This window comes from Corvus kubaryi, unplaced genomic scaffold (assembly GCF_017639235.1).
Source record: "Corvus kubaryi isolate FWS band 111438036 unplaced genomic scaffold, C.kubaryi_AGA036_p1.0 37385, whole genome shotgun sequence".
NCBI classification, from domain to species: domain Eukaryota; kingdom Metazoa; phylum Chordata; class Aves; order Passeriformes; family Corvidae; genus Corvus; species Corvus kubaryi.
In genome coordinates this window covers 24,062,265-24,089,795 of record NW_024581127.1, presented here as the reverse complement: position 1 = coordinate 24,089,795, position 27,531 = coordinate 24,062,265, and the positions used below count along the sequence as shown (strand labels likewise).

At 40.3% G+C, this 27,531-nt stretch overlaps 2 protein-coding genes across 10 annotated transcripts in view; one reads left to right on the top strand and one right to left on the bottom strand.

The window, feature by feature from the left end:
• Positions 1–11,226, top strand: part of MRPL13 (mitochondrial ribosomal protein L13) — a 33,995-nt gene extending 22,769 nt beyond the window's left edge. Inside the window, exon 7 of the mRNA XM_042036360.1 lies at positions 8,531–11,226. Within this exon, the coding sequence (XP_041892294.1) occupies positions 8,531–8,555 (25 nt within the window). The 3' untranslated portion in view covers positions 8,556–11,226. The remainder of the gene's footprint in view (positions 1–8,530) is intronic.
• A 914-nt stretch (positions 11,227–12,140) lies between these two features.
• COL14A1 (collagen type XIV alpha 1 chain) overlaps positions 12,141–27,531 on the bottom strand; it is a 115,476-nt gene continuing 100,085 nt past the window's right edge. For 5 of the 9 annotated variants that reach the window (XM_042036356.1, XM_042036355.1, XM_042036349.1 and 2 more), the window contains 8 exons: positions 26,908–26,961; positions 25,958–26,029; positions 23,889–23,924; positions 23,410–23,476; positions 22,710–22,898; positions 15,463–15,540; positions 14,379–14,534; positions 12,141–13,022 (listed from right to left, as the gene is read on the bottom strand). In XM_042036356.1, coding sequence (XP_041892290.1) covers positions 12,709–13,022; positions 14,379–14,534; positions 15,463–15,540; positions 22,710–22,898; positions 23,410–23,476; positions 23,889–23,924; positions 25,958–26,029; positions 26,908–26,961 — 966 coding nt within the window. In that variant the 3' untranslated portion in view covers positions 12,141–12,708. Of the gene's footprint in view, positions 13,023–13,158; positions 13,589–14,378; positions 14,535–15,462; positions 15,541–22,709; positions 22,899–23,409; positions 23,477–23,888; positions 23,925–25,957; positions 26,030–26,907; positions 26,962–27,531 lie in introns of those variants that run through there. The other 4 variants (XM_042036351.1, XM_042036352.1, XM_042036358.1 and 1 more) reach the window with 3 other exon arrangements.

The following is a 27,531-nucleotide window of genomic DNA, read 5'->3' as shown; positions in this document are numbered from 1 at the left end:
AGGCCCATCTCAAGTTTATTCATTAGCCTTTAAAAATTTGGTACCAAATTAAATTTCTCCAGTATTTTTCTTAGTTGCTGCTTAGTTGTAGAGTGTGTCTGCAGCTTCTTACGATTTGAATTGTGTTTTATACCATGCCTCATTTGGTAATATTTAGTTCTTATCTTGGGCTAAGTACTGCCCCTCCAACTTAAGTGCTCGTCTCTCACAAAGCAGGGCTGGCATGTAGCAGTGTTGAGAGAAGACTTGGCCAACACAAACTGCTGTAAAAGACTGCAGCCAGTCTTACTTTTTCCCAAGCAACAAGCTGTATAAAGCAGGAAAAAGCTATCCTGCCAATACAGCCCAATTCTGTTCCAGTGTACTCTTTGAGGAATCCCTCTAGCAATTCATTTTCTGTGGCCTTTTTGCCCCTCGGTAGAAATTACATGAACTAACTGGAGATCATTAAACCCCAATCAAAGCTATCACTGGTAGCTTTTTTTTTTTTTTTTCAATAGTAAGGGCATAAAAATGTCTCAGGATTCTGTTTAGCATTTCATTTAACAGGAGATTTGGAGGTAACCAAGGCTTACATTTCACACTACCAGAGGTGGATCTAAATTCCTGTGGACAAAAAGCCACACAGATACTTAAGAAGAAAATTGCTCTCCTCTACATTAGGTTTTTGCTGCAGGCAGCAACTGGACACTAATCAAGAAGGGTCAGTAACTCAATCATCTTAAAAATCCAACAAACTCATGTTCAGATTGTTTAGCCTATTGAATTGAATTACTGGCTTTTCTCTGGCATGCTTGAAACAGATCAGTGCTACTGATTCTCAGACGCTTTACCTGGGGGCAGCTTATGTTGTATCTAAAACCAAAGTTGAAGGTAAGAGGTAATTAAATGGGTAACTGGGCCCTTTTATTTGAACTGTGTGAAGAGGCTCCCAAAAAGAAAGTTCCAAAACTACTTTCTCCTTCCTTTTAAGCTGGTGTATTTCATATGTGAGAACAGAAACTAAATTAATGGAAATTTGACAAGCAGTAGGAGAATGGTTGTATACGATACTGTTGAACTACTTGCCCAGATGAAATTAGAGTTAGATTATTTTTTAATCACTCTTTTATAAATGTCTCGATTTCCTTTTTTTCCACTTCTGTTCCTGACAGTAAGTCTGGAAAGTATTTCACCATTCCTTCACCCAGTTCTCTCTTTATTTGAAGAATAACGTAATTCTTTGTCCAAAGCCAAGTGTACAGTGCTGCTCTGTATACAGTCTTACAGTTTTTAGCAGAATATATCACTAAAAGAGAAACCTTCTATTTTCAAAAAGCATCATCTTAAGATGAATTTTACATGTATATTCTATTGATTTAACTTAAATAATTTTCCAGACAGAATTCATATAATTAAGGTCAAAATCAGGGAATTACAGTAAGTTTTAAAAAGCTTAGGTCAATTTTGCTTAATTTGTTTTTACAGAAACTGAGGTTATAACCACTTTATTTTAAATTGCAATAAGCCATTCTTCATTTTACTAAGAGTACCTAAATGCGTATCAGATATCTTGATTTAAGGACACTTTTTTAAAATTACAACATGTGCTAGTTTTATGTAGAAAAAAGCAAACACATTGCAGCTGCAGACTACAAAATAAACATCTTAAGTTTTGTTTCTGCAGAAGAGGATTAGTGACTATAGCTGTACTGTCGTAGCAGTATCACCCTTTCTTAGTCTTGTTACAAAAGGCAGCTTCTGTTACTGTGGTTTGTTCTCCAAGTAAAGTTATACTTGTAGAAGTGCTTTTCAGGCAAGACAACAGTCTGCATGAGAACAACACCAACATGGAAACGATTCTTGTGCCCCAAGCAGAGCAGTTGATGGTTTAGAATAGGCCACAGTGTGAATTGCAAGTTTAGTGATAGTTGAAATACCATTAGCTATTTCATTGATTATTTTACCAGAGGCATAGAGCTACCATGGGGTAATAGGTACACCTTGAGCAGAAAAATGATTCATCTTCCCCTCAGCACCAAACTGTTGATGTTTGAGTGTAACCACATAATTTGGTTTTCCAGGGAACGATAGCAGTGTTGGTCCTTGGGTTTCGGTTTACTAGTGTCGATAGTGAAAAAGTTGAAATGTGTTCAGAAATCCCCTTTAGCTATAGTTCCCTTACCTAATAGCTATTGACTTTGGCACAACTTTTGAAAATACATATATTCCTGAAAAATACATATATTCCTCTTGTTTCAAAATTTACAGTAAATTTTATCTCTGTGTTGAAGTTTGTCTATAAAAACAAATCTTAAATACTCAAAATTTCATCGTTTATTCATAACATAACCTTAAAATGTGTGCCAGATAGACAGCAAATTCCATGTTGTGTGTATTGCATGCTAATTTTAGACAAAACCAAATTATTTGGAACCTTTTGTTATAAGGCTAAAAGCTACCTATTGCCCTTAATAAGCAGATATGAAAGATGAGCCATAAAACCATTCTGTGTAAGCAGACAACTGTCATCAGTTAGCAATAATTCATGTGATGGTGATTTCCAGAGTTATGAAGAAGAGCATCACAGTAATACAGATCGAGTGTGCCTGCCAGTACAGAGTAATGGGATCAAAGAGTGGCTTAGGGCTAGTAACTAAGTGGCATGATCAGGCCACAAAATCTTTTCACTAATTGGTCTTCCCCAGTTTGTCATCTGTTCCAAACAGTGTTGTTTATAAACTCCCCTAAATGAGACTTCATGAGCTAGTGGATATCACTTGTTAAGTACTTAAAAAAAAAGGGGTAGGTTAGAAGTACTTTAACATCAGTTATTTCTTTGTGTGTTCTAGTTTTTCAGCCAAGTTTGGAGAGATTTTATCCTTGTTGTTTCTTAAAATTCTTGAAACTTGTGTAAGAAAGTCAGGGAGAGCTGCTGTAAAACTACACAGTCATGCTGAAGACTCCTTCAGCCTTTTGGGGAACTCTACACTGTCCAGGAAGCAGGATGGGGAAAGGGGGGGGAGAAAAAGGCCTCTGAATAAAATCTAACATAGCAGCCACAGACCTAAAACCCTCTGGGATGAGTTAATCTTAAAACATGTTGATAACTGCGGGTTAAGACATACTTTTTTGGTTTTGTTTTTAATGGATAACCTGTGCAAATGGGAATCCTACCAGACATAAAATTTTTCAGGTAATAGAAAGTGTTGTACAGACTGTGAATGGAAGAGACAGATGTGCCTTTCCTACAGGATGGTTATTAATTTTTAAGGGGGTTTTCATGCATCTGGAGTGGTTTCTCTCATTCATGGAAGCAGTAAAATCTTAACAGAATTCCAAACCTATCCTCTTCAGTTTTTGCTCTTGTACCACTGCTCTCATCTCTGCCTGTATTAGCTTGTGGCATTCCTTAGCCTTAAGGCACCGACCTTTTGCAGTGCTGATGCAAGAGTAAATCCTTTCTGAACAGTCCTCGTTACTGCTGCTGGGAGTGCAGAAATTCCAGGGAACCCAGGCTCTCTGCGTCATGTGCTCTAATGGTGAGATGATTACCCACAGGTGAAGAGAAGATGGCAATTTGAAATCTTCAGAGCTTCCACACCAGGTGTGCATTGCTGAGTCAGGAGCAGGTATTGACAGGTCACTTCTTGTGCAGCACTGACAGTCTTATTCCTCAGCAGAGGCAGGTTTGAAACCATTAGCAGTCATTAACACAGGCTTGCAAGCACACAAATGACTGTAACAATTCCATGAGATTTGACTTCATAAAACTTCCTCATAAAAAAGTCTCAGACAATGCATCATCAAAGCAGTGTGAGTAGGGATTGTTTATGGAGAGATGGCTATCCAGGATTTTGAGCTTGAAAGAAGAAAAGGTCATGTTATCAAGTGCTGTTTATCAGCATGCAGTAGAAGAAACTGGGCAGGTGTATAACTTCTTTTGGAAGAAGAAGGAAGGGCCATGTTGACTACATATTATATTGTTATAGCTAATACCAGTGCATTTAAAAGTTCTAAGAAATAAAGTCATTTGGATTAAAATATGTCATTTTGAAGGGGTATTCTGAGTTACTAAAAGTTAAGAGAAAATATTTTTTTTAATATTGCCTGGTTTGTAGAATAACTGCTGTACATACAAAATAGACAGTGTCATATATTACTCTACAGGCTTACTTATATTATTTCTTGGAGGTAAGTAATGCTGTTTTTCACCTGTCTGCTGTAAGATGTTACAAGGTTTTAGCTTGTTTGCCTAGAAATAATATGGTGAAGTTGTCCTGTGTATTTTTTGAAATCAAGTTAGTTGCAGTATAACACAGACTAGTGGTTACTTAGATTTGGCCTTTATAGAGTAACACACGCTCCCCTTATTTTATTTTTTCTGAGGCTGTTTTACCTACACAAAACATTGCTAAGCAAAGGGAAACATCATTGCTGGAATGTGCTGACAAGAATTTAATAAGGATGGAGCTGTGCAGCAAGTCTCTTCAGAGTTGATCGAAATAAATGTTCACTCCAGGAGTTGAGAGTGAGGATATTTCACATCACACTGAAAAAGAATATTGAATATTCTGTGAAGTGGGGGGTCCCATCATAGTTGTAAATATGCAAGTAGGTCTTTTTGTGCGGTTAGTTTCTATTTGTCGTCTGACATGTTGAGAGGCTGAGGTCATAGCTTCGTGAGCATTTTTTCTGGCAATGAGGCTCAGTTTTAAGAATCATCCATCACTTTTCCTGCCTCTCCATTCTGCTTGTGTGGCAACAGAATGGAGAATCAGAGAACTGACCTAGATTAAAGACAACCTTGTTTTATGCAGCTGCACAAAGTGGTGTAGGTTGGAGTTGGTTGGAGTTGCTAGGAAAGCACATGTATGATCACCAAATTTCAGTATTAATTAATGATACAGATGCCAGCTCTACGCTCCTGCAGTGCTTTTCAAACATAACTGCAGCTGTGAAATCTGCATAGACACTGAAGAGAGAATTTACGATGGCAAGCTTTAGCCCAAGCACGCAAGCCTCTTCAAGTCGTCTCTAAAGTCCATGAAGAAATGCAGGACTTCCCCATGTTCTAGGGCTTAGTTTGACCTCAGGCTCATTTCTTGAAGTGGGCTACAGAGCAAAGAGGTTACTGTTATTCTGTAAATGGGAAAACTCTCACAGTCCATTGGTTTCTTTCAGCACTGCAGAGTGTAGAGCTGGTATCCATATCAAAAGACAACATTTATGTGAAATACATTAATTCTGCAGAGTTTTGGAAAGCTCTCTACCAATTACTTTTGTTTTCCATCACAAAGCTGATCTTAGGAACTGGACATATCCAGTTTATCTGTTTTGTAAGGTTCAGTGGCTGTAGATTGTCAGCATTTTATGCCAGCTGTATATCGTTTCTGATAGCTGTGAGTATGGATAAAAATTGGGAGAATTTACAGAATCACAGAATTGTGAGGGTTTGGAAGGCACCTCAGGAGATCATTCAGTCCAACCCCCCCAAGCAGCGTCACCTAGAGCAGGTTACATAGGAATGCATCCAGGTGGGTTTTGAGTGTTTTCAGAGAGGGAGAATCCATGACCTCCCTGGGCAGCTCTAAGAGATTTAAAGCTGTAATCAGAGCTTAGGACCCACTCTTCAGTCCTTTTACTTAGTGGTAAAGTATTTGTTAGGAGAGAAGCACTGAGAGGCCTGCTGTAATGAATGGGATGCTGATTTATTTTTCTGAGTATTTTGCCTAGAATTCACTAAACTGTTTTAATTCTTTTTATGTGGAGTATAAAAATGTTAGTGAGACAAATATTTTTAATATATTTTGGTGGCAGACATCTGCTGCACAGACTAACGTTGCATATTTTTGGTGAACCCATAGTAGTTTGCCTTTCAGCATAGATTGCAGAGACACTGGTTCCCATATTCCCCCTATTTCCCCTTGTCTTGGAGTCTGCTGTTAATACACAGCAAAGCTTTTTTTCTCAAGAATATTACTTTAAAAAAAAAAAAGAAGAGGAGCAGCTATGTGAAGTCTTGCCTTTGGGTGAATTTCTGAACTGTCTGTTCTAGGAGATAGCATTTCCTTTGTTCCAAGTGCATAAACTCAGGGCTTTGCTGAGGAAGGGCAAAAGCACTGCCATCAAAGAACACTCTGGCGTGGATTTATGTCACTTACCAATGAGCACATTGATGGTCACAAGTAGTTCATAATTCTCTCTGAGTAGACAACAGTTTTGTGGGTTCATATTCTTCGTCTGACAAAATGCCTGTAACACTTTTGCCAAAGGCAGTGTTTTCCAAGGCTTAGCTTTCCTAGTGCCAAGGTCTTCAAAAGCAGTCCAAAAGCCAAGTACTAGTGGGCATAAAAGCCTACTGTGGCAATAGAAAAGGCTTTAAAAACTTTTGTATTTGTTCACACAAGTGTTTCAGTGTGGAAAATCCTGCCTTTAAGCTTCATTAACTTCATAAGACTGCAAACTAAGAGTCCAGTGTTTTATGCATTTTTGTGCATTTAAATTTTAAGACAACAAGCATTAAAGTTGAAATGCAGATTACAAGGAAGCAAGGAAAAAAAATGGATTTTCACCCCAGAACACAGTGCTGTGAGACCTGTAGCTCTGCAGCACTCCAGCATAACTCTAGATTGAAGTCTTAAGTGAGCCGTTCATAGAAAAATGCAAAATCCTCTAAGCAATGCACGAGAGGATGAATTGGCCTATAAAAAGAAAGAGTAATAACTATAAGCTGCAAGACAAGGATGTCTTTACTATGCTGTGTTACCTAAAATCTTTCAGCACTGTCTGCCTGTCTAGTGATAAAACTTCTAAGTCACTGCTGAGAATTTTCCAAAATCCCACACTCTTACTACTCCACAGACATTTTGATATAATGAAATACCTATTCTGGCATGCAGCGTGAGATCCGAGCAAGAAAATGTGGAATGGCAGAGAGGCTGGAACCAGAGGATGTTTAAGGTCCCTTCTGACCCAAACCATTCTGTGATTCCGTGAATATGTCCAAGTACAGATGTCCAGGATTCTAGGAAATGTGACTTGCCTTCCCAGTGCACACCAGCCATCAAACATTGAGTATGTTGAAGTTAAACATTAAGCAAGAATGTAAACAATATATATGGTGCTTGTAGCAGTTCTGTCATGCACAAAAGAAACAAGTCCAAATGTTAATACAGAATATGCTATTTAAATGGGAAACAAAGAAGCTTTGTGATTCATCACAGTATGAACACTAGCTCTTCTTTATAGTTGTTCCTTAAAATTAACGCAATTTTTTATGCTACTCTTGAAATAATAAAAACTGAATTCCAGAGTTGATTTCACATGAGAACCTGTGGGCTCATAAGTTAATGACTTCACTTTGCAGTGCTATTGCTTGACAAATTCTGTAACTGCAACATAGGTCTAAGTAAGTGTTGGATTTCTGTGTGTCATCTCTGCAGCCATTTAAACTCACAGGCTTTAAAGTAAGCTGTCTGCTTCCATTTCTGTCTGCTTTTCCATTAATGAGCTAAATTACAGATAAGATTTACCACCTTTAGAAATTTAACTTTGTTAGTGTAGTGGTTTGCAGGTTTTCCTGTATGCCAGAATTTTTCATTCAACTTCACAGCAAATCTGGCCCTGTATCTCTTTAGATGTCTCCAGAACTTTTGTTAATCTCTCTCTTGTTGAGTCCTGGGGCGTTCCCCTACCTGCTTGATTCACAGATGAGAGAAGCAGTGAGGAGTGCTGTGTTCCTCCAGGCTGCAGGTGTGTGGGGGGTTGTGAGGAGCGGCTGCTCCGGCTGCGCGCATGCTGGGCGTGTCCCAGGCACCTCGGAGACCACTGCCCTGCCCTGCTCTGGGGGTTTGGGGAGCGACTGGGCACAGCCCAGCGTGTGCAGCTTCTCTGCAGGACATGGTAGGCATGTAGATGTGCATCTAGTCTGCAAACTCTGCATTCTGAAAGCCATGAGCTGGTCTGAGCTTTGTAGTTTCAGGGAGAATGTGGTTCCTACAGCCAGTGGATGTGTGTCAGGCAGGAAGAGTGATGTGCTTGAATGCAGAGGATTGCAAACAGCAGTCTGCTTCTATCTGAATGTTTTCCATGTTTGTCATCCAAGCAGAGAGGATTGCAGAACTTTTAAGATTCAAATTAGTAGGTTTTTTTAAATATCAGTTTTAACTGTTTTAGTAGTGTTGTGGTGGACTGTGCTGTTAACTAAAACTCGCCATCTTATGCATGGATTATTCAGTTTTAAAAAGTGGAGACAAATTAGTGCCCATGTTTAAAACCCTGTGAGGCTGCATTCAGTTCAAGATGCTTTTTGTTTTGCTTAGGAAAGTAGGAGTGACCAGTTAGTCCTGATGTTTGTAAATTCTTAGAGGTTTTAGTAAATTTAATTTGTTCTGTCTTGTTCATGTAATCCAGAAAATACTCTTTGTCAAAAAACTTCAAGCACCAGAGTAAGGAAATAAAGCTAGACCAGGCTGCTACTGCAGCCTTAAAGCAAAGCCACTGTAGTGCACGTACATTTCTTAAAACACTTTTTTTTTTTCCCCCACAGACCTAAAGATTTTCGAAGGAATTAATAACAATAAAAGAAGCAGTGCCATCAGGAGTGTTTCTCCTCCTCCAAAGAAAATTCTTCTAACATGGAAGCATCTGTGCATCTCAGTCAACCCTTCTATACTGAATGTTTCTGACAGCTATTAGCAAACATGAGTTGGCAAGATAATAGAAATTACTGTGTTTGAAACGGCTAAGAATAGGTGTTATGTTAATACCATCTGTACTGTGCATCATATGATCTGCTATTTGTTAATGATATTTGGTTTGATACTATTATTAAAGAATTAATATCTTTGTAATGAATATTTGCATCCCATAGAAACAATACATTGACTGCTGCTATGAAGTAGCTCACTCTAAAAGTTGCAAAATTTGATTTCCATGCAGGAGGAGCAGAGAATAATTATGGTCACCAGCCATGATTTTTCATCCTCGAGCTTTGGCCATCTTTTGATACATTGTGCTCTAAAGAACAAAATGGCAACTACTTTTTTTTTAATAATCTTACTTTTTTCAGACTACTGGTCATCTGCATCTACATCTTGGGTATGCTGATGACAACAGCAAGGTTGACTCTACTTTCTAGCTTCCAAATGTCATTAAATGTATTCCTAATGATATTTTGTTCTTGATGTGGAGATGTTACATGGTTGTCATTGGGAGACTCAATATTCACATGGTTCTGTCTGCCTTGGAAAATAACCAGACAGAGCACTGCTCCAGCTGGGCATAGGTTTTGGAGATGGCACCCTCTGGATTCCAGTGCTGTTACACCAAAACACCCACTTGGGGCTGTGCAGAGCAGTTTCTGAAGTGACTCTTCTCATTAGGAGGAGGTCTGCTGACAACCCAGGGTAGAATAGATTTCAGTCAAGAGCTTGTTGAAATAACAGGCAGTAAAGGTAGATCACAGGAGAGATACTCTTCCTTTTATTCCCCCTTCAGACTAAACCTGATTTTCATTCAAGTCACAGGAACATGCCTTACTTACTTTAGGGAACATATTACAGAACGAAGCAGCAACATTTTTATTATGAAAACTTAGATTTCCTCATTTAGGTTAAGGGTTGAATGATGCAAAAAAAGTCATAAAAATTATTTCACTTTTGCAAGCTGCTTCCCTGAAATTCATTTCTGCTTTCCTGCATGGAAAACCCTCAAGCCAAAGCTGTTCTGTAAATAAGTGAAGTTTTCTGTGTTGTAGGAGATGCTGATACATTATCTGCCAAATTTTACAATGTTTATTGAGGGGAATTTAAGTGTTCTACATCTGTTTTGTACAAGCATCATCCTGGAAGAAAACCAGTGGTTTATTTATAATGATATTTCATTACATGAAATAAAGGTTTGGTATTGGGCCTTTCTTTGACATTCAAAGGGGCTTATCCCAGGAAACATTCCTTCCTAGTGAATGTGAAGCCTTCATTTCCAGGTCAGTTCCTACACTGCATTAACTAGTGAAAGTATTTTGAAGAGGCCTAGGTTGCAGTAAATGCTCTTTCCTGTGCAAGGACACAGTACACAAAGTTTATTGGTAAGATCTCTGTGGCATCAGGTGTTCCTAGTGTGCTGAATACTTCAGTAAGCAACTTCAGTTTCTAAGGTGGTCTGGAAAAAATATAATACTCTTGATTATTCAGAGACTGGATTTTGGAGAAAATTTTGACTGTGTTTTACTATTTTTGGCAAACATACAATTCCTGAATAATATTTTTCTAATTGGGTAGAGCCCACTAGTTAGTAACTTTTTATTACCAAGTTATGTTGAACAAGTGATCATATGACCAATGATACCAGAAGCATTCTGGTCAGTATGTTGCCAGTAAATGGCACAGTAAATATAAAGTTAAAACAAATTAACTACTGCAATTGGAGCTTCTGCTTTAGCATATAAATTGTTATAAAATTGGAATGAGTATGGCCACTTTATTATCCCCAAGTCATTTGTTTAATTCACTACATGTGGTGCGAGGAGGGGGCGGTGTGGCAGTGGGAGCTGGTTGTGTGCATGTCCCACACAGGGGATCCCTCAGGCCAAGAGCACCCAAATTCCCTGTGGTCAGAGGGGTGTTGTGCTGCTTCCAGCTGCTTTCCCAGGCCGGGTGACTGGTGTGGGAGCTGCTGCAGTGGCACAGCGCAGGTGACACCAACTGCACACCACAAGCACCCTCAGGGATTTGGTTAGGCTGTTACCAGCAGGCTGTTACGTGGACTAAATAAGTGATCAGTTTGACCACGCTGTGGCCCTACATCCTTGGTTTTGCCCTATCACTCTCTCTGGTTCCACGGGAATTTGAGATTTGGATACAGTGTTGCAGGACAGCCAGTCAAGACCAATATACTGTGCACTGTTAGCAGGATACTCAAAAGTCTTTCAAAGACAACACAGGCACAATTGCTTGGAGGCTGATTTTTTTTTTCCATCAGCGACCTTCTCGGTCACTTCCATAGGACCTGCAGGGCACCATGTCTCGGGCAGAACTCTGAGCTGTGTCAGTACAACCTGGATGGGAGTGGGCCAGCAAGGGAGGGACACAGGGAGTTTGCAGTTGGGGTAAATTAACACAGGTGTTCTGAGCCTTGCCAGGCTCTTGTACCTGCTTGTGTGTGAGAGAGCCATGCTCGCATCAGGGCTCAATGTTCTGTCAAGTGGGGTTAAGCTGCAAAAAAATAAAAAGTCCATAAAGTGCATTATACTTTCCTACTTTCTATTTTAAATGCAAGTGCAGGTAAGGAAATGACATTCAACTCACATTCCATCAACTTTTATCACCTTTCCCCAAGAAAATGGTTGAAGTCAGGGGCGAAAGACATAACGTAAGGGGAAAAGAGAAAGGCAACCTAGAAAGGTATACAGCCCTCAGCCAGAGCCTGCTAGTCACATGTGCAAATTGTGTGTGCTACTAATGAGGCTGAATTCTAGGCAAGATAGTTGGGGATTACACAGTAAAGGTACCCATTCATCTTCTTCCAGGTGAGCTAAGGGAGCTGCTGGCTAGAAGCCAAACCTAACAGGCTCTTCTTTACTGTAGGGTATGGATAGACCCCCTCCCAGTCAGGGATAAGCAGGAAGATGGTCCTGGGATGTACAGGACAGCCTCTCCATGTCTGTATCGGGCTAAAGCAAAAGTGTTCCAAATCTATGCTTCCAGCTTAAATGACCATGTTCGAGCTAAATCTTAGTTTCCAGTGCTGTTCAAAGCTGTTTATTGAGTCACTTTATAACTTACCTTGTTTGTAGATAATGAATTGCCCTGTGCTCAAGCTTTTGGGTTGGCATTTTGCCTTCCTCTCCTCGTTAGCTGACCCAAGTTGCCATCCCAAATACACCTGCCAGTCTTTTGACTTGGGCATGTCGACATGTGAAATCTCACATCCACAGTTGGCACAACTACCTCAGCTCATAGTTACTCTCTGCATTTGCCCATATATAATTTTAAAAATAAGGCTAAATAATATTTATACTAAATAATGTTTATACTACATCCTTTAAAATAAAACCATTGCCCAAAAGTGGTGAAAAGAAGAAATGTATTTCCTTCTCATTGCATTCTGTCCCCTGAAGAGCTAATGCAATTGTTTTGAGTTAAAAATCGAATACAGAATTACCATACAAAAGCTTGCCACTTTTATTTGCATACAAAACAGAAATGAAAGAGGTTCACAATAAATTATCAGTGTGCTCCCATGGAACATTCTTGCGTATTTGTTTTAGGTGAGTTAAGAAAACAATGGTCTGTTAATATAAGAAATCTTTGCAAAAGGATAATAAGCTGGGTGCAAGGACACCTGATGCATTGTTCTCCAGTGGATTTAGTCAGGTTACTCTGCTAGTAAAACAATTCATCCAAAACAAACAGAAAGTAATCAACTGGGAAAAAATGGATAACAAGACATTAACTTTTAGCCGGATGTATTTTTTCAGTAGAGTTTGAAGAGTGAATGGAAGAGTACTCCAGAGAAAGATCTACAAGTGACCTTTCATCATCATCTAGCACCAACCCACTAACATACTAAACTTCTGGCATGCAAGATAATTACCATTATTTGTTGTGTCAACTGGCCATGTATACTTTTACATAAGAGCCTGTAAACATCTTCAGTGACAGGTGAGGCACCTGGACAAAAGGCCAAACACAGATGCACATAAAATGTTTCCCTTTTTTAAACAGTTCACTGAGGGGGGCTTTTTCCATCCTTTGTGCGTACTGGACTCTGGGCGCTCCTTTTGGCGATCCTCCTTGCGAAGCGACTGATTCCCGGGGATCTCAGCTCAACGGCTTCCATCTCTTCTTGAACAGGAGTAAACTCTGGTTGAGCAAGATGAGGTGATGGATAGGACTGGGAGTATGGTAAGGGGTAGGACCCGTGAACTACGTACGGCTGTTGCTCACCATCATAAAGGTCCTCAGGGTCATAGATTTGGTAGGAGTTATGTGGCAACTGCACTACTGGGATGTCTTGATCAGTTGGCTCACCGTATCCACCTTAACCCACCACCACCAAGAGTATTCATACGGTTAACACAGGAGAAGGGGAGTAGAAAATTAGAGCATTCATTAGGAAATTGACATTTTACATACAGATGCATTTCTATATCATGTGTGTGAGTATATATATATATAATCTTTAAATACACATCTTTTATTCACATAAAGGAACAATGAAAACATTTAACAAAATTAATAAGCTGGAGCAATTGGAAACCCACCAACAGACAGCCAAGTTAGTTGGAAACCACCACCACAATTTGTCAAATGTCCAGTTGTAATACTGTGCTCATTACACACTGCACACTCTGCCTGCTATAGCTTATTCCAATTATGGGCTAGAATACATGACTAGCAGGCAAAAATGGGTCAGGCAGTAATTTTTAGCAGTGCCAGGAAGCCAAGTGCATGTACAGCAGCTGTAAGTTCATTAGTGGTAGTCATTATCGTTGCTGGAAAGCACAGAGCAGTTCAGCATCCATCTCTGACCTTCAGCCCAATGAGACCTGAACCAGAATGAGCCTTTCACCTTCTGGATTGGTAGCCATTGTAAGGAATTGGGCCTTAAAACAGGAAATGAACAACGGGGAGGGGAAGTGAGGAGGAAAGGATAGGAAGAGACGACAACAAAAACATTCAGGTAAGTAAAACATACAAATCAGCTCGGGGGCAGATTAAACTGTAAACATCAAACAAATATGCCTTATGTGTAACATTTGTAGTGACTAGTGCTTTACTAATAAATTTTGATTTTAGGTTGGGTGATACAATATTTGGTAGTTGTGTTAACTTCTTCCCATGGCCTCTCCGTGCTATAACGAGGTGGGAAAGTAGGATACAGAGAAGATGTAGAAAGAATAATTTTCTTCAGATGGCTTCACTGGTTAATGATGGACACGTGCATTCCTGTGCCAGGTTACACTACTACGGGTTTAGTAAGGGTCATGCTCTCATGCCACTCAGAGGCACATGGAAGGGGAGGTTGAGCAACACGTTTGAAAAACTAGAAATGTAAAAACTCTGCTGTCACAAACATGAGGTGGTGGGGCTTCAGCACAGACCATTGAGATGGAGCAGGCTCATACAACTACACAAACAGGTACAGGACAAAACCCAGTAGGCGGGATCAGTTTTACAGGCTGGGATCAGACAGTGGTCACTTTCCTTTGGTCACTACAGTGGGTCACCTTCTCGTTGTGCTGCAGTCCCACAAAGTACAGCCACACTGGACACACAGATTTTTAGCGAGCTACCACATTTTAGTGCAAGGTTCACCAGTAGCCTCCATCTCACTTGGGCTGTTAGAAAATGCCACCCTCAACTCTGCAGCTGCCCCAACTCCTGACTACTCACCTCCCATGCCATACCCAGCGCAAGAGGACGGGTCACAGTACCCTGGAGGCCCAGCAGGACCCTGTGAGCCTGGGGATCCTGTGTGACCGGCAGGACCTCGTGGGCCCGGAGATCCCGGTGGTCCCGGGCTGCCTGTTCGACTTTCTCCGGGAGGTCCTGCATAAAACAGGGAGATGGAATGTGAGCAGTGTCTTTCATGAGAGCAGGGATTTGAGGCCACCTTTCCTGGCCTGGAAAACATGACACTGAGAGTGCTATAAACACTTCCAGGAGACAGTTTGAGTGGAGGCACAAGGCATCCTGGCTCTGACTCCCCTGGGCAAGCTGAGGGAAAGACTTCAGCCTCTGGCAAGGAAGACAGAGCAGCAGCCTGAGAGGAGACCCACTCCCAGTGAGCCTCCTCTCTGGCTGCTGCTTCATCTTCCTTGCCAGAGACAGCTTTAAGCCAGAGCTCGAGCAAATGTTTCACCAAACATCAGACTTCTGGAAAGGGATTTTCGTGGGGAAGGGACAGCCCTGGATGCCTGCACAGCTCTTGATTCCTCCCATTCCCTTTCAATACAGTTTCTGGGTAATGCTGTGACTTGATACCAGTGCCTAATGGCCAGGATATCCTAATGAAGTCCCAATTTTACTCCTGTTTCAACAGGACATGGATATCACCCTCTCTACTTTTTCAGGAGCTAAATATAAATCCATGTGATATAATGTGCTTAATTATTTTATGTTTCTCCGTCAACTCACATTTAGGTATGACCTTGAGTCAATGAGAAAACAAATTCAATTAGTCCAGATTAATTTTTCCATTTCCAGAACCCATGTCTGAAAAAAAAATACTTAAAACATTTTTAAAAGGTGGGCTTGGAAAAGCAGTTTGTCATAGGGGAAATGAAAATACTTGTGTGATGGGTGACACCATCATGTGGTGTATCACAACATGATAATACATAGTAAGAACATTATGACAATTATGGTGCCTGAACTGCTACTCTTCTGGTACTTAAGGAGAAAGACAGAGCTGATCTAAGCTGCTTCACACATCGGTTGGAGTGGTCTAATCCTGATGCCTCAAATCTAAGTTTACCTGTGGATCCTGGTGGGCCTCGGGGTCCTTGTGTTCCAACACCTGGATTGCCTTTTTCTCCTTTCTCACCTGGTAAACCTAAGGAAATAGTACTCAGTCACATTTTGATCAAAAGTGTGAGCAGCGTTTATTATTTAAGCAGGATTATAGTTCCATATGTTATTTTTCATCTAAAAACAGATGTCAGAGAAGGAAAGATGTGAAAATTAAAAATTATTTGGTTCTTTTTCCATCCCTCCCCTAACAGCCTCTGAAGAGAAATGTCATTCCTGGGGTCTTAAACATTCCTGCTGCCATGGTGGTTTCATTGAGATGGTATGCAGAGGCATCGGCCAGTTTCCATGCTGCACTTCCTATGGAAAGCTGCCTCTGGACTACACCAAGGTGCAACTATTGTAAGTCAAAAGAGTCTTCCAAGCCTTGTAGCTATAAATTACTGTGTGGCCCAGAAAAGTCGAATTCTTAGTGCTACAGCAAATTTTCCTTCAAACATTCACCCACCAAAGAGTGGTTCAGCACAAGATGGTTCTATGCATACATGGAGAAAGTTGTTATCGGTTATGGCAGTCTTGTTAAACATGAGAAAGGAGTTTCATCACACTCGAAATGTGACCCCCAAAGGAAGCCCAATCTGAGTGCTTCCCAGTCTTGAAACTCTGATATTCCAACATGCACAGCCAGTGAGTTGTGTTCCTACACTCGCTCGTGGCACTAAATATCTCTCCTTGTGTCTGATGCATGGAGATCACAAATCTAGTAATTCAGAGAAAGAACTGCTTACTTCCAGCTTTCCATCTCCTTCTGCACTACCTCTATGGCATCCTATAAAAACACTTTCTATATGCAGCCATCACAATAAGCAGTGTTGAACTATAGTAGGTGTCAAAACTATAAATTCCAGACCCTGAGTTTCCACTGGTGACTTGAAAATTCTTGTAAAGTCTGTGTTTAATTTGGATGGTTCAAAGACACCAAATCCAGGCTGGTTTGTGGGACTTCCCCCCCATTTTCCAGACCTCCCTCCCAGCACTGGTAATTGCTCTCCTGATTCACAGCTTCCCCACTTTCAGAGTCAAAACCTATGCACAGCACCTTTATCAACACAGAGCAGAAAGCAAACAGTTCCTGCCCTGGATGGGGCAGTATCTATAATTCCAGCTGACTGGGTTCCCTCCTTCCCCTCTGCTCAGGTAACTGCTACCTCTTAGGGCAAAACAGCTGGAGAACCCCTCATTTTTGTAAGGAATCACAGAATATGCTGAGTTGGAAGGCACCACAAGGATCATCGAGTCTGACTCCCAGCCCTGCACAGGACCATCACCAAGAGTCACACCATGTCCCTAAGAGCATTGTCCAAATATTTCTTGAGCTCCATCAGGCTTGATGCCATGACCTGGGGAGCCTGTTCCAGTGCCCAACCACCCTCTGGGTGAAGAACCTTTTCCTAATAATCAGCCTAAACCTTCCCTGACACAACTTCAGGCCTTTCCCTCGGGTTCTGTCACTGGTCACACAGAGAAGAGATCAGTGCCGGCCCCTCCTCTTCCCCTCATGAGGAAGTTGTAGACTGCAATGAGGTCTCTCTTCTGTCTCCTCCTAGCTGAAGAAACCAAGAGACCTCAGCCCCTCCTCATAGGGTTTCCCCTCAGGAAGTCATAGAAGATCTTTTTCACCTTCTTAAGCTAATTTCTAATGGAAGCAACTAAGTAAATAAAAAGTCTAAGTGTAGAAAAAACAGTAATTAAAACCCAACGGTGGCAAAGAATTGCTTACATCAAGGTTATCAAATGAGAGTCTGAGGAACTGAAGTGGATTCAGTATCTGCTGAGGACTTCTGGGTCTTCTGCAGGAACAAGAGGCTTCCAGGGCAACATATTGTGTGCCCCAACCACATGGAAAACACAGGCCACACCACTGCAACCAGTAAATCCACACTGAGCATATAATTTTTAACTGAAGCATGATGACCCCTTTGTCTTACCTCTACAAGGTTCTTTGCCGCTGTCCTGGCATAGTTAAGGTATTGCCTGTTTCCCTTTTCTGCCTTTTATCTCCTTCAATTGCATAATTTTATGGGGAGGGTGGTGGTGTTTTTTTCCAGATGCCTAAAATTTGCTTAGCCCTTCTTCAAACATACACAGAAACTCATCTGTGGCAATTCTCTGCCTGTGCTGCAGGCCTTGCAACAAGGTAAATGTATCCAAATTATCTCTTACCACACAGGACCTGAAAGGAAAGGCTTGCCGTTTGCAAAAGGCGAAGTCTGTTTGTGTGAAATGCTTTTTTCCTAAGAAGACTGACCCATTACAACCATCTGGAATCTACACAGATGTTTAGTACAAGGACCATTGCTTATCCTACTGCATGCTAACATTACTTGGCAACTTCAAAGACAACAGCCACAATGTTGTACTCAATTATAATTATTAACACACACAAAACTACACAGCCATGTGTGATGTTCACAGGATAAAATGTCAGCAAGAAATGCTAAACGTGGAACAAATCTACACAGGCTAAGAAGAAAATATTCATTCTGGAATAAGTGATGAATCTCTTGTGCAGGGCAAAGCTTCTTTAAAAGCAAACACTGAAGGCCAAGATAAAAGTCTGCATCAGGTTTCTCTTAGTCTGATTTCCAGTAAAGTTTACCCAAGTTAAAGAGAACATAAACACTGACGCAAAAATATCCTACTCCTAAGGCAAAATGCTTATGAGTTAAAGCCATGGGCTTCCCTGACAGACTTAAGAGACTCATAGACCTCTTGATTTGCTCCTAATAAATGGCAGAATATTCAAAATTCACCCAAGTCATCTTTGGTGCCAGTAGGACACAGCTTACAGAAAGCCAACCAGACAAGCCATCATTCTCGTAGGTTACTGCTTTGTAGGTTACTGCAATGGCTAACTGCCCTCAGAATGAAAGCATGTATCAAAACTTGCCATTTGAGTTGAGTGCGTTCAGGTTCCAGGAACTGCTTTCATACCTGTGCTATGGCCATGCTTCAGCAATACCATCAAACTATCTCCCCCCTTCATGCCAACCATGGGTTTATATCTTGTCCCCATCCTCTTAAGTTCAGCCCCATGGAGATCACAAGCAACAGAAATCAATTATTTCCAACCCTTCACTAAAGATAACTCTGATAGCATCAGTTATTGAAAACAAAACCAAGCTCATGAACACATTTTCTAGCAAAGAAAATTAAATTTCCATGGTTTCCACACAAATGGAAATCTCAGGTGTTCTTTATCTAATTTTGTCTTTAAGAGAATACTGTCCTGTGAGAACTACCTACTGCATTTAAAAAAAATTAAACTGCTACCAAAAATGTCTTCTTTTAAAGATGTTCAGCTGTGAGCATAGTGCATAATAACACAGGGTTGTGATTTTTTTCTTTTTTAATTCAGATGAAGCTAACATTGGAAATAAAAATATTTAATTGATGCAACTGGCAAAAGTTACATTTAATTCCACTGGAATTTTGCCATCACGGCTGTAAATGTGGCTTTTGATAACACATGTTTAACTGGCTCTTTCATATGAAGCCAGGAAGCAAATAAGGATGAAGCTGTGCTTGAGGACATTAAATTTCCCAGTGACAGCTTAGGTATTTATTGTACTTTAATCATAGTGGGATGGGCCAAGTAGCTGTAAGTTTTGTGTACCACTTCAGGCCACATAAGAGCTGAAGTCTATCTGGTAATAGAAGTACTGCACTTTCACAACATCTGAAGGCTAGCAGTGCCTCAGAATAATTTTTACTATGGCCTTTCCATTTTTCCTCAAAGTTGAGAAAACTACCCATATATTATAAAAATAACTGGAAACCAAAAAGAAGAAAAAGACATGTTGACTCTCGGTTTTTATATTATTTTGCAGAGGGTCAACTACTTCCTGGGCACTCAGAAGCCAGACACTAGTTGTTGAAGTCCCAGTTCATAAACAAAACCAAAACAAAATATGTTCAAACTAGCTGAAAGAAAACCAGGAAACAGTGCTGTGAACTAGTTAAAATTCAAACAGAGATGAGTGCTGTGAATAATCAATGTTCGGGTATATTTTCCAAACCCCTATACTTATGCATATAAGCAAAGAGCAAAATTCTAGTAATTTATCTGGGATTATGTACTGTAGGGGCCTGGTAATACAACGTGGCCTCTCAGCTGGAAACAGACACTGAGAACTGAATCTGTCAAGAGAATGACTAGTCCTTTCTCACTGAGGTGGTCTCTCTTAGAAGGACCAGCTCAGTGTGTTACTACTGAGAGGAATTCCATCCAGGAATAGGACATCATTGACCTAGAAGTTCAAGTGGAGGTTTCTAACAGAACTCCAAACACTCTCTCAAACATCTGATTAATGCTTGGCAGAGTGACAAGGTAAACAAGGGAAAAGAAGCTATTGGCCAGGCAAGTTAGCAGGGAAGCCCACTGATGTCTCTCACTGCTGACATTTTCCAGTAAAGCTCTCTTTGGTGCACCATTTCTAACCAGTTCCACACGCTGCTTTCTGAAGTGCCCCCTTCTTACAGGCTGGGATTGAATAGGTAGAAGGCAGGAGAGGTGAGCAGGAAGAAACACCTGGCCTCCACCCACCTTTTATATTCCCGCTCTACCAGCGCCTTGCCACTCAGCTCAGAGCCAGTAACAGGCTCTTGCAGCAATCCCAACAGTCTGAGGGGAAAAAAGCAACACTGCCAGATAAGCAAACAGTTGTTTTTTCCTTCTAATGGCTATTACTGGTTAGCACACTCTATTGCAGGGCATTTTCTGAACTTAGAGGTGGAGCCTGACTTTCAGAGTTGCTAATCTGGCACTGGGCTTGAACATTAAATTGGCTTCATACACAGCCAAAATGCTGATGACATTAGTGAAAAGAAACACATTGTTCATAAAGACTTCCAGGTGGCTGGCTGGAGATCTTCAGGACAAGACTATACATTGTTATACAAGTGAAATGCAAGCGGTGCTTCAGAACACAGCAAGGGATGGAGTCTGATCATTTACCATCCTCTCTGTAGTCACTGGAAACTTAAAAACCCTTCCTTCCACCCAGAAGCTGAACAATTTTAGTCTGCTACTTCCCTGTATGATATGTAGTTAGGAGTTAAGTGAGAATTGGGAATGCACGAAAAACTTCCAATCATTTTCCACAAGCATGAAGCCGGTTAAATAATTTTTAATTTTCATTTTTGCATTTTGGGGTTGGCTTAGAGCAATTCCTTAGAAATGGGTTCAGAAATATTCCAAGGGTCTGTAGCAAAAGGTATCTTCCTGCTCAATAAAGTGCTACTGCATCAAACACACATCAGTCTAAAAATTCAGTTGCTTCTGAAGAAATTGAATCCTCAAGGAGTAAAAAATTATTATACACTTTTGCCTAGTTTCTGAAGGAGCTCCTTCCTCTTTCTTACAGATTCTGTTCTAGGCTCCAGTTACATGAATGTCCTAAAATCCATTTTCACTCCAAATAAACTAGCCAATTATTTTGTCTTAAAGTTTATGCATGGATTCTTGTTTCTTGAAACAACCTCATTTTAATCTGCAAGTATGGTAAAACATTTCCAACATTTGGTATTTCATTTTATGAAAATCTGCAGAGAGCTCTGGCTGACTGTAGTCCTGAAGGATGCTTGATTAGAGCTTTCTCTCTACCAAGTATAAAACTCCTCACAAGAACTACCTGCCAAAATCATCAGTTAGTTATCCATATATAGAGAGGAAAAGGGTAATAGAAAGGAAAAGGGCAATAGTCTTTTTAATGTGCTTTTACCCTTTCTGTACTCTATTGCCAGTGCTGCTTCCCAGGCATTAACACTGTCTGCAGTGGGCTGACCCACATCACGTTTCATTTAAATGGCTGTATCTAATCACTCTGTGATTTCACAGTATACAACATGCATGTCTGGACCTCAGCACAGCAAATACAATAGAAAGTACAAGCTAAATGTCAGACATGTTCCTTTTTTTGTAGCCTGGCATTTCGGTTGCCCCATTCCCGAAGTCCTAGCTTGAACAGCCTCTTCCCAAGAAGCCATTTAAAATATGCTAGTATTAGCATGGAATCAAGTATCCTGAAATCTGCATTCAGCATCTCCAGATCACTCTTTTTAAAGTCAGTTCCTCAGCTGCTGTCTCTTCCAATCTTCTTTTCTACTTGTCTCACGCTCCCTCATTCTTCCTTTCTGGACAGTGTCTGGTTTTTGCTCAGCTGGAGCAGGCAGCAGCATGACTGAACGGTCAGTACCTGAAACTTTGCCTCTTTTTTTCAAAATTACAGTCTTGAGGGCAAGACTCACAGGTTCACTCAAAGACTTTCTATTAAAAACAATGTTTTAACTATGGTCATAAGGGCTACTGTGAACTGGAACTATTAAGTTCCTGAACAACCTTCATAGCAATTAATTTTTAAAATCCTAGTCAGCAGATTTTGTAGCAGCAACGCCAATTCACTGCTTTTGAATATCACATTTGTCTCTTGGGTTTTTGGTCACCTCATGTGATATTCTTCAAAGCACTTTCGCAATTATAGATCTACTCAGTATTACCTTCTGAGGTTAGTGCTACTCTGGGACACAAAAGATTGCCAGGGTTGCACAGAGAGAGAGTAAATCAAACATGGAGCTTGTTTTGTTGTTAGACAATGCTCATGGAGGAAAGGAGAGGGGGATCTAGCCCACATGTAAGAATACAGAAGAGAATTCTTGTAAATGTTAAGTGTATTACTTCTCGCTGACCTCACCATTTCCTCTTTTTTATCCTCTCTACTCCTCAAACTAGAAATTTTTCTCTCTTCTTATCAATATTGCTCCTTTCAGATGATCATGACTCAGAAATACCTAGACTGACACATTTTGTTATCAGAAAAGCTCAACTTTTCCCCAACATACACATCAGTTTTGCATCTGACTTTCTTCAGTTGTTCTTTTGCTTATTTAGAGATTCTGCTCCCTTCAGAGCCTCACTAAGATGAAACATGATGTGATGGGATGTGCACAATTAGATTCCACCAATATTTAGCAGTTTAAACATTAAACCTCTGTCAGATTCTACCAAATCACACTCGGCAAAGCCTGCATGACCTTCATGACAGAGTCTCCAGAGCCTTCATTACAGTCTGTGTTAAGCTCACCAGTTAGCTAATGAGAAAACTGTTGCTTTCACATTTACACAGGAAACAAAAGCTATTAGACTGTATCAGGAAAGGGAGGTGTAATTTTGTATTTGTGAAGTATGCAGCCTACCTCTTTCTCCTGGTCTTCCTGGCTGACCGGGGCTTCCTGGAAACCCTTGCATGCCTGGTGATCCTTGCTCACCCTGTGGCCCTGGAGCCCCTGGCCGACCTGGCTCACCAGGAGGTCCCGCGATGGTTCGTGTTGAGACAGACTGGCTTGGAATCTGGTTCAGAATTGAGTTATATCTTGCCATATGACCTGTCAGGAAAAATTCATAATTTTCAAGTAGCAGTGGAAAATCTGGTTCAGCAAAGTTTGAACAGAGTACTGGCAGGTTGTCAAGGCTGTGGTCTGTCATGCTTTGGTATTATGAAGTTGTGCGCTTGTTAGGGGAGAAATAGTAGTTTAGGGAGGGCATAGAAAATGGGAGAACTATTGTGCAAGATTTTATTTTCTTACTTTGGTAAAGGTTTTGGGGGCATTGGTATTTTATGTCTATAAAAATTTAAAATTCTTGCAGCAGAAGCTTCTGTATAGTGTCACAGCTTGGAGACAATTCCAGCTTTTTTTTAGATGGCTGATGCTAATCAGCTCTAGTTGGACATAAATCCGGTTGAACATAAATCTAGTTGGAACATAAATCCCAGCTGTCTAGTATAAAACAAACAGGTCCCCTTGGATATTTTGAAAGGTGTCATATTTGTAAGTAACTGTGGCAGGAAAAGTTTCATTCTAGAGAGAGAAGCATATGGACCATCCATGTACTTGCCTTGGATGAGCTGTTCACACACTTGACGAGCAACAGCCCGGACCATTGCCTGGGACTGGAGATCGCCCTGGATAACAACAGCAGCAGTGTCATGAAACAGTTCCTTGACTCAGTTCTGTGCTGAAAGCACTTTGAGCAATGAAAGATATTTATTACTGCTGACACATTATATCCTCACAGATGAGAAAGGAAAGCCAAAGAATTCCTATTTCTCTTTTTGGCCAGCAATCAGACGTCTGAGAAGATAACCCTAATAAGAGATTTGGAGACATGCTTACTGCCACATACTTCCCACCTTCAAAATATTAATGTAGCTATATATAAGACCATGTCTGGAAAAGAAGGAAAGTTTGCTTAATTGCAAAGAGAAAACTGCTGTGCCTGTAAACACAGAGAAACATAAATTGTCAGGAAAAGCTCTTTTTGAAACACAAGGCCAGGCAGGAAACAAACCACGGCTAACATGAACATAGACTTACCCGTTCACCCCTTTCACCCTTAGCTCCAGGAGGACCCTATGAAAAGATTCAGTACAAAATTAGTTCTCATTTTGTTCTGCTCAAAATTTTTAACACCTAAATATTGTCTTCCTTGCAGATTCATAGAAAAGGGAGAAAAAAATAAACAATAAACAAGCTTTGAGGAGGTTCTGTGACAGTAACAAATACACTCATTTCAGTACTCTACAGAATGTTCACCTTTGGCAATTACATGGGAACAATGACTTTCTCAGGTGCTTGTCACACACTGAATTCCCTTGTTCACAGTAGCAGCAAGGACAGGCCACCACATGATGCATTTCACATGGCTGAAACAGGTCTAATTTTTGCAAAATAGCAGCCTGAAATTCGCTGTAGTGAGACTCTGCATCCACTATGAACAGAGTCAGCAATGGGATTAAACTGCACAGAAAATTACATATGACATTAAGGATAATGTAATACTGTAATGATGGTGAGGAGGATTATGGATTGGAACAAGTCGTCTAGGGCAGTTACAACTCCACCAATGTCAGGTTTTGGGGTGGGCTACACATTTCTCAGGAACTCCTAAAGCAAGGAAAGGTCTATTGGTCAGAGCCCTGTATGGGCCATCCACTTGAGAGCTGGACTTGATGATCCTTGTGGTTCCCCTCGAACTCAGACTACTCTGTGCTTCTGCATAGGTAACCAGCCAGCTGATACATGGTTAAAGCACAGCTTAGTCTATCCTTGGAGAGAAGAAAATCCTACAAAAACTAAAAGATTGTTTCTAAGGCCTCTATAACTCTACGTTTTGGAATAGATTGTTACTGAAGCTCAGTAATTTTTCAGCCACCTGTTTTTTTCTGCACTACTAGAGTCTAACCATGCACAGCAGAGCTCTTACATGACTCACAGGAATATCTACATTCTAGAAAATTTAGTTCAATATCTGGAACATGTGTTTGGACAGGAACTGCACAGTCAACATGTTATATATTGATAGTAAAAGTTCCATAGCGCCTCAAATCTCCTTTGCATCTTCCATGATCACACTTAGAAACTATGTAGAACTGGGCATTAGGTTATTATCTTCACTTATGTATTATCAGTCAATTTAATTTCATTTCCACTTAACCATATGAAAATGCTTGCATTGGCCTAAATCTCCAAACCAAACTGGATTTCGGAAGAAAATTTTCTATTCTACAAATAGAGTCAGAAATGCACACTGTCCCATTCTGATGTCTTTAAAAATTAAATAGAATGTTTACTATAATAGATGGGAAAAAGCTGAGCAGGCTTCATAATTAAACAAGCAGTCAAATGTTAAAATATGAATACATAATAGTGTCTGAACTCTTACAGAAAAAAAGAAGTCCACTATAAATTTTCTCTTTTACATAATTTACACACTCATTTCATAGTTGTATTCCTTTCTTCCAGTCAAACTGTTTTGTTCTGGGTTTTTTTTTTTAATAATAATAAACAATAATGTCTGGGAGACGAACTTAATATTGGAGGTTCCTAATACTAATTTTAGATATAGAGGATATAATTTTGCACACTATGAAACTGATAGTCAAATTTATAATAGCAATCTAGAAAAAGCCCTAGTCATTATTCATTTGTTCTGATGTAAACACCAAGCAACCACAAAAGACAGATTTTTATTCATATATTATTTTCACAGTTTGGAAATCAGAATAATATTTTGGAAATATTCATGTTAATAAATGGCATGCTTGAATTTCCAGAGAGTCACTTGAAGGGCAAAGGGGAAAAAAAGAAGAAAGTAATTACAAAAAGACTACAAATTCACATAGTTGTGTTTTTAACTTCTGTGTTTTAATCTTGTGTTTTGACTCTCTAATCCCTATATTCCAAACATTGTATGTAAGACCAACAAATAAATTTAATTAGAAAGAATGAACAAGGAAAGGTCAATATGATGTTTAACTTAGCCCCTAACTGTGAACAGATCATAAGCAATAAATATTGAGGAGTTCTGTCCAAGAGTGAAGCCAGGCTCAGGAACCAACTAATGCACAACAGCAGACAGAGAAATACTAATTAGTTTCACTTACAGGAGCTCCAATATCACCTTGTGGCCCCTGACTTCCAGTAACACCTGGAACACCTGGAGCACCAGGTATGCCCTATGTGGAAAAAGAGAAAGAAAATAGTGGTGATGGCAATCAACATCCATGAGTCCTGATGGGAAGTGCACAGACAGTTCTGTCAGTCAAAGACTGGAGATTCCCAGAGGGAGGACTATGAAGTACAGTTTGCAGGAAAAAGAGCACCAAAAGCACAGCTCTGAGAAAATCACTTGAGGAAAATAACTTGGGTTGCTTTCTGGAACGGGCAGAAGTTGCTGAATCACTGGACTAAATCCTGTGATGTCAATACTGTGTTCAGGGGGGGCAACTCAGAATGTTCTTTGTAAAAACAAAAAGCTGGATTGGAGAATACTCAGTACCACCAGTAGCTTCACCTAATCTTTTCAGTCTATTAAGAAGGCATTAACTTTGCCTAGCTGCCCTGAGAAGACTGAGACTGCTTCTGAAGGCAACATACATCCTGCGTTAGAGGCTGGATGTAGCCTCTGCTGTCTTCCTTGATTACTCTTTGAGAGCACCTGTGCTCACCTCCAGCCTCCGGACCAAGTAAAACTTGGTGGTTCACTTCAGTTAACAGTCCAAATTGGAATTTTTGACAAAAAGAAAGTCTTGTTTCAAATGTTAAGAGCAGTAATTCCCTCTTTATAGTGCAGTTACTTGACGAAGAACAAGTTATCAATCTATTGACAGAACAACTCTCTCCCCTTCCCATGGGAGACATTTTCTTCTTGAGCTAAGTAGGAGTGGAAAGAAATTACACTGGACAAGCAGCTCTCTGCCAACTCTGCGCATCGTGAGAATTCCAACTTCCCTTGGCCTTGCTCTATCCACTGTAGCATAGATAACAGTGTGACCTATGATCCCCCAAAATCCTGCTGACTTTTACAGTAACAAATTCTATGGGCAATACTCACCATTGGGCCAGGAGGTCCTTGTGGGCCTGTGGGTCCATCCTTGCCAGGAAAGCCCTATAGAAGATAAATAAATGCAATTTAATCAGCTTTTTATATGTACTTCGTGAATCTGTTCTGTTCTGTTTCATCTAGAAGAAATATTTTACTTTTGTTCTTTAGTTTTGTTTTGCTTAGTTGTTGTGTTTGTTTGGTTTTGGTTGGTTTTTTTTTTTTTTAAATTAATACCTGTTGGTAGTGATTTCTTAGGAAAAAATTCCCTTATTTGCCCTGGGGAGGGTTTATTTCTGAAAAGGAGCCATAGTGTCACCAAGATTTAAAAAAAAAAAAAAAATCCAGCTAGTCTCACACAATACTTTTGAAGTAAGAAAAAACAATACAAAATTCTTCATACTGGCAATTTTCACCTCTGAGTGAATTTCACTTAGAACACTTCTGTAGGGAAATAAATGAGAGGGTTTGCTGTCCAACCTCTCTACCACAAGGTCACATTTCTACATCTGCTCTCACTGGTTGCAAGTATTCACAGTCCTGCTGATGAGGTGCTGAAAGATGGCAACTGAGAGTGGGTCTCTCTGCCCAGCAGTGCTGTACATATGCTCCAGCTATCACTGAGGTCCTGAGTCA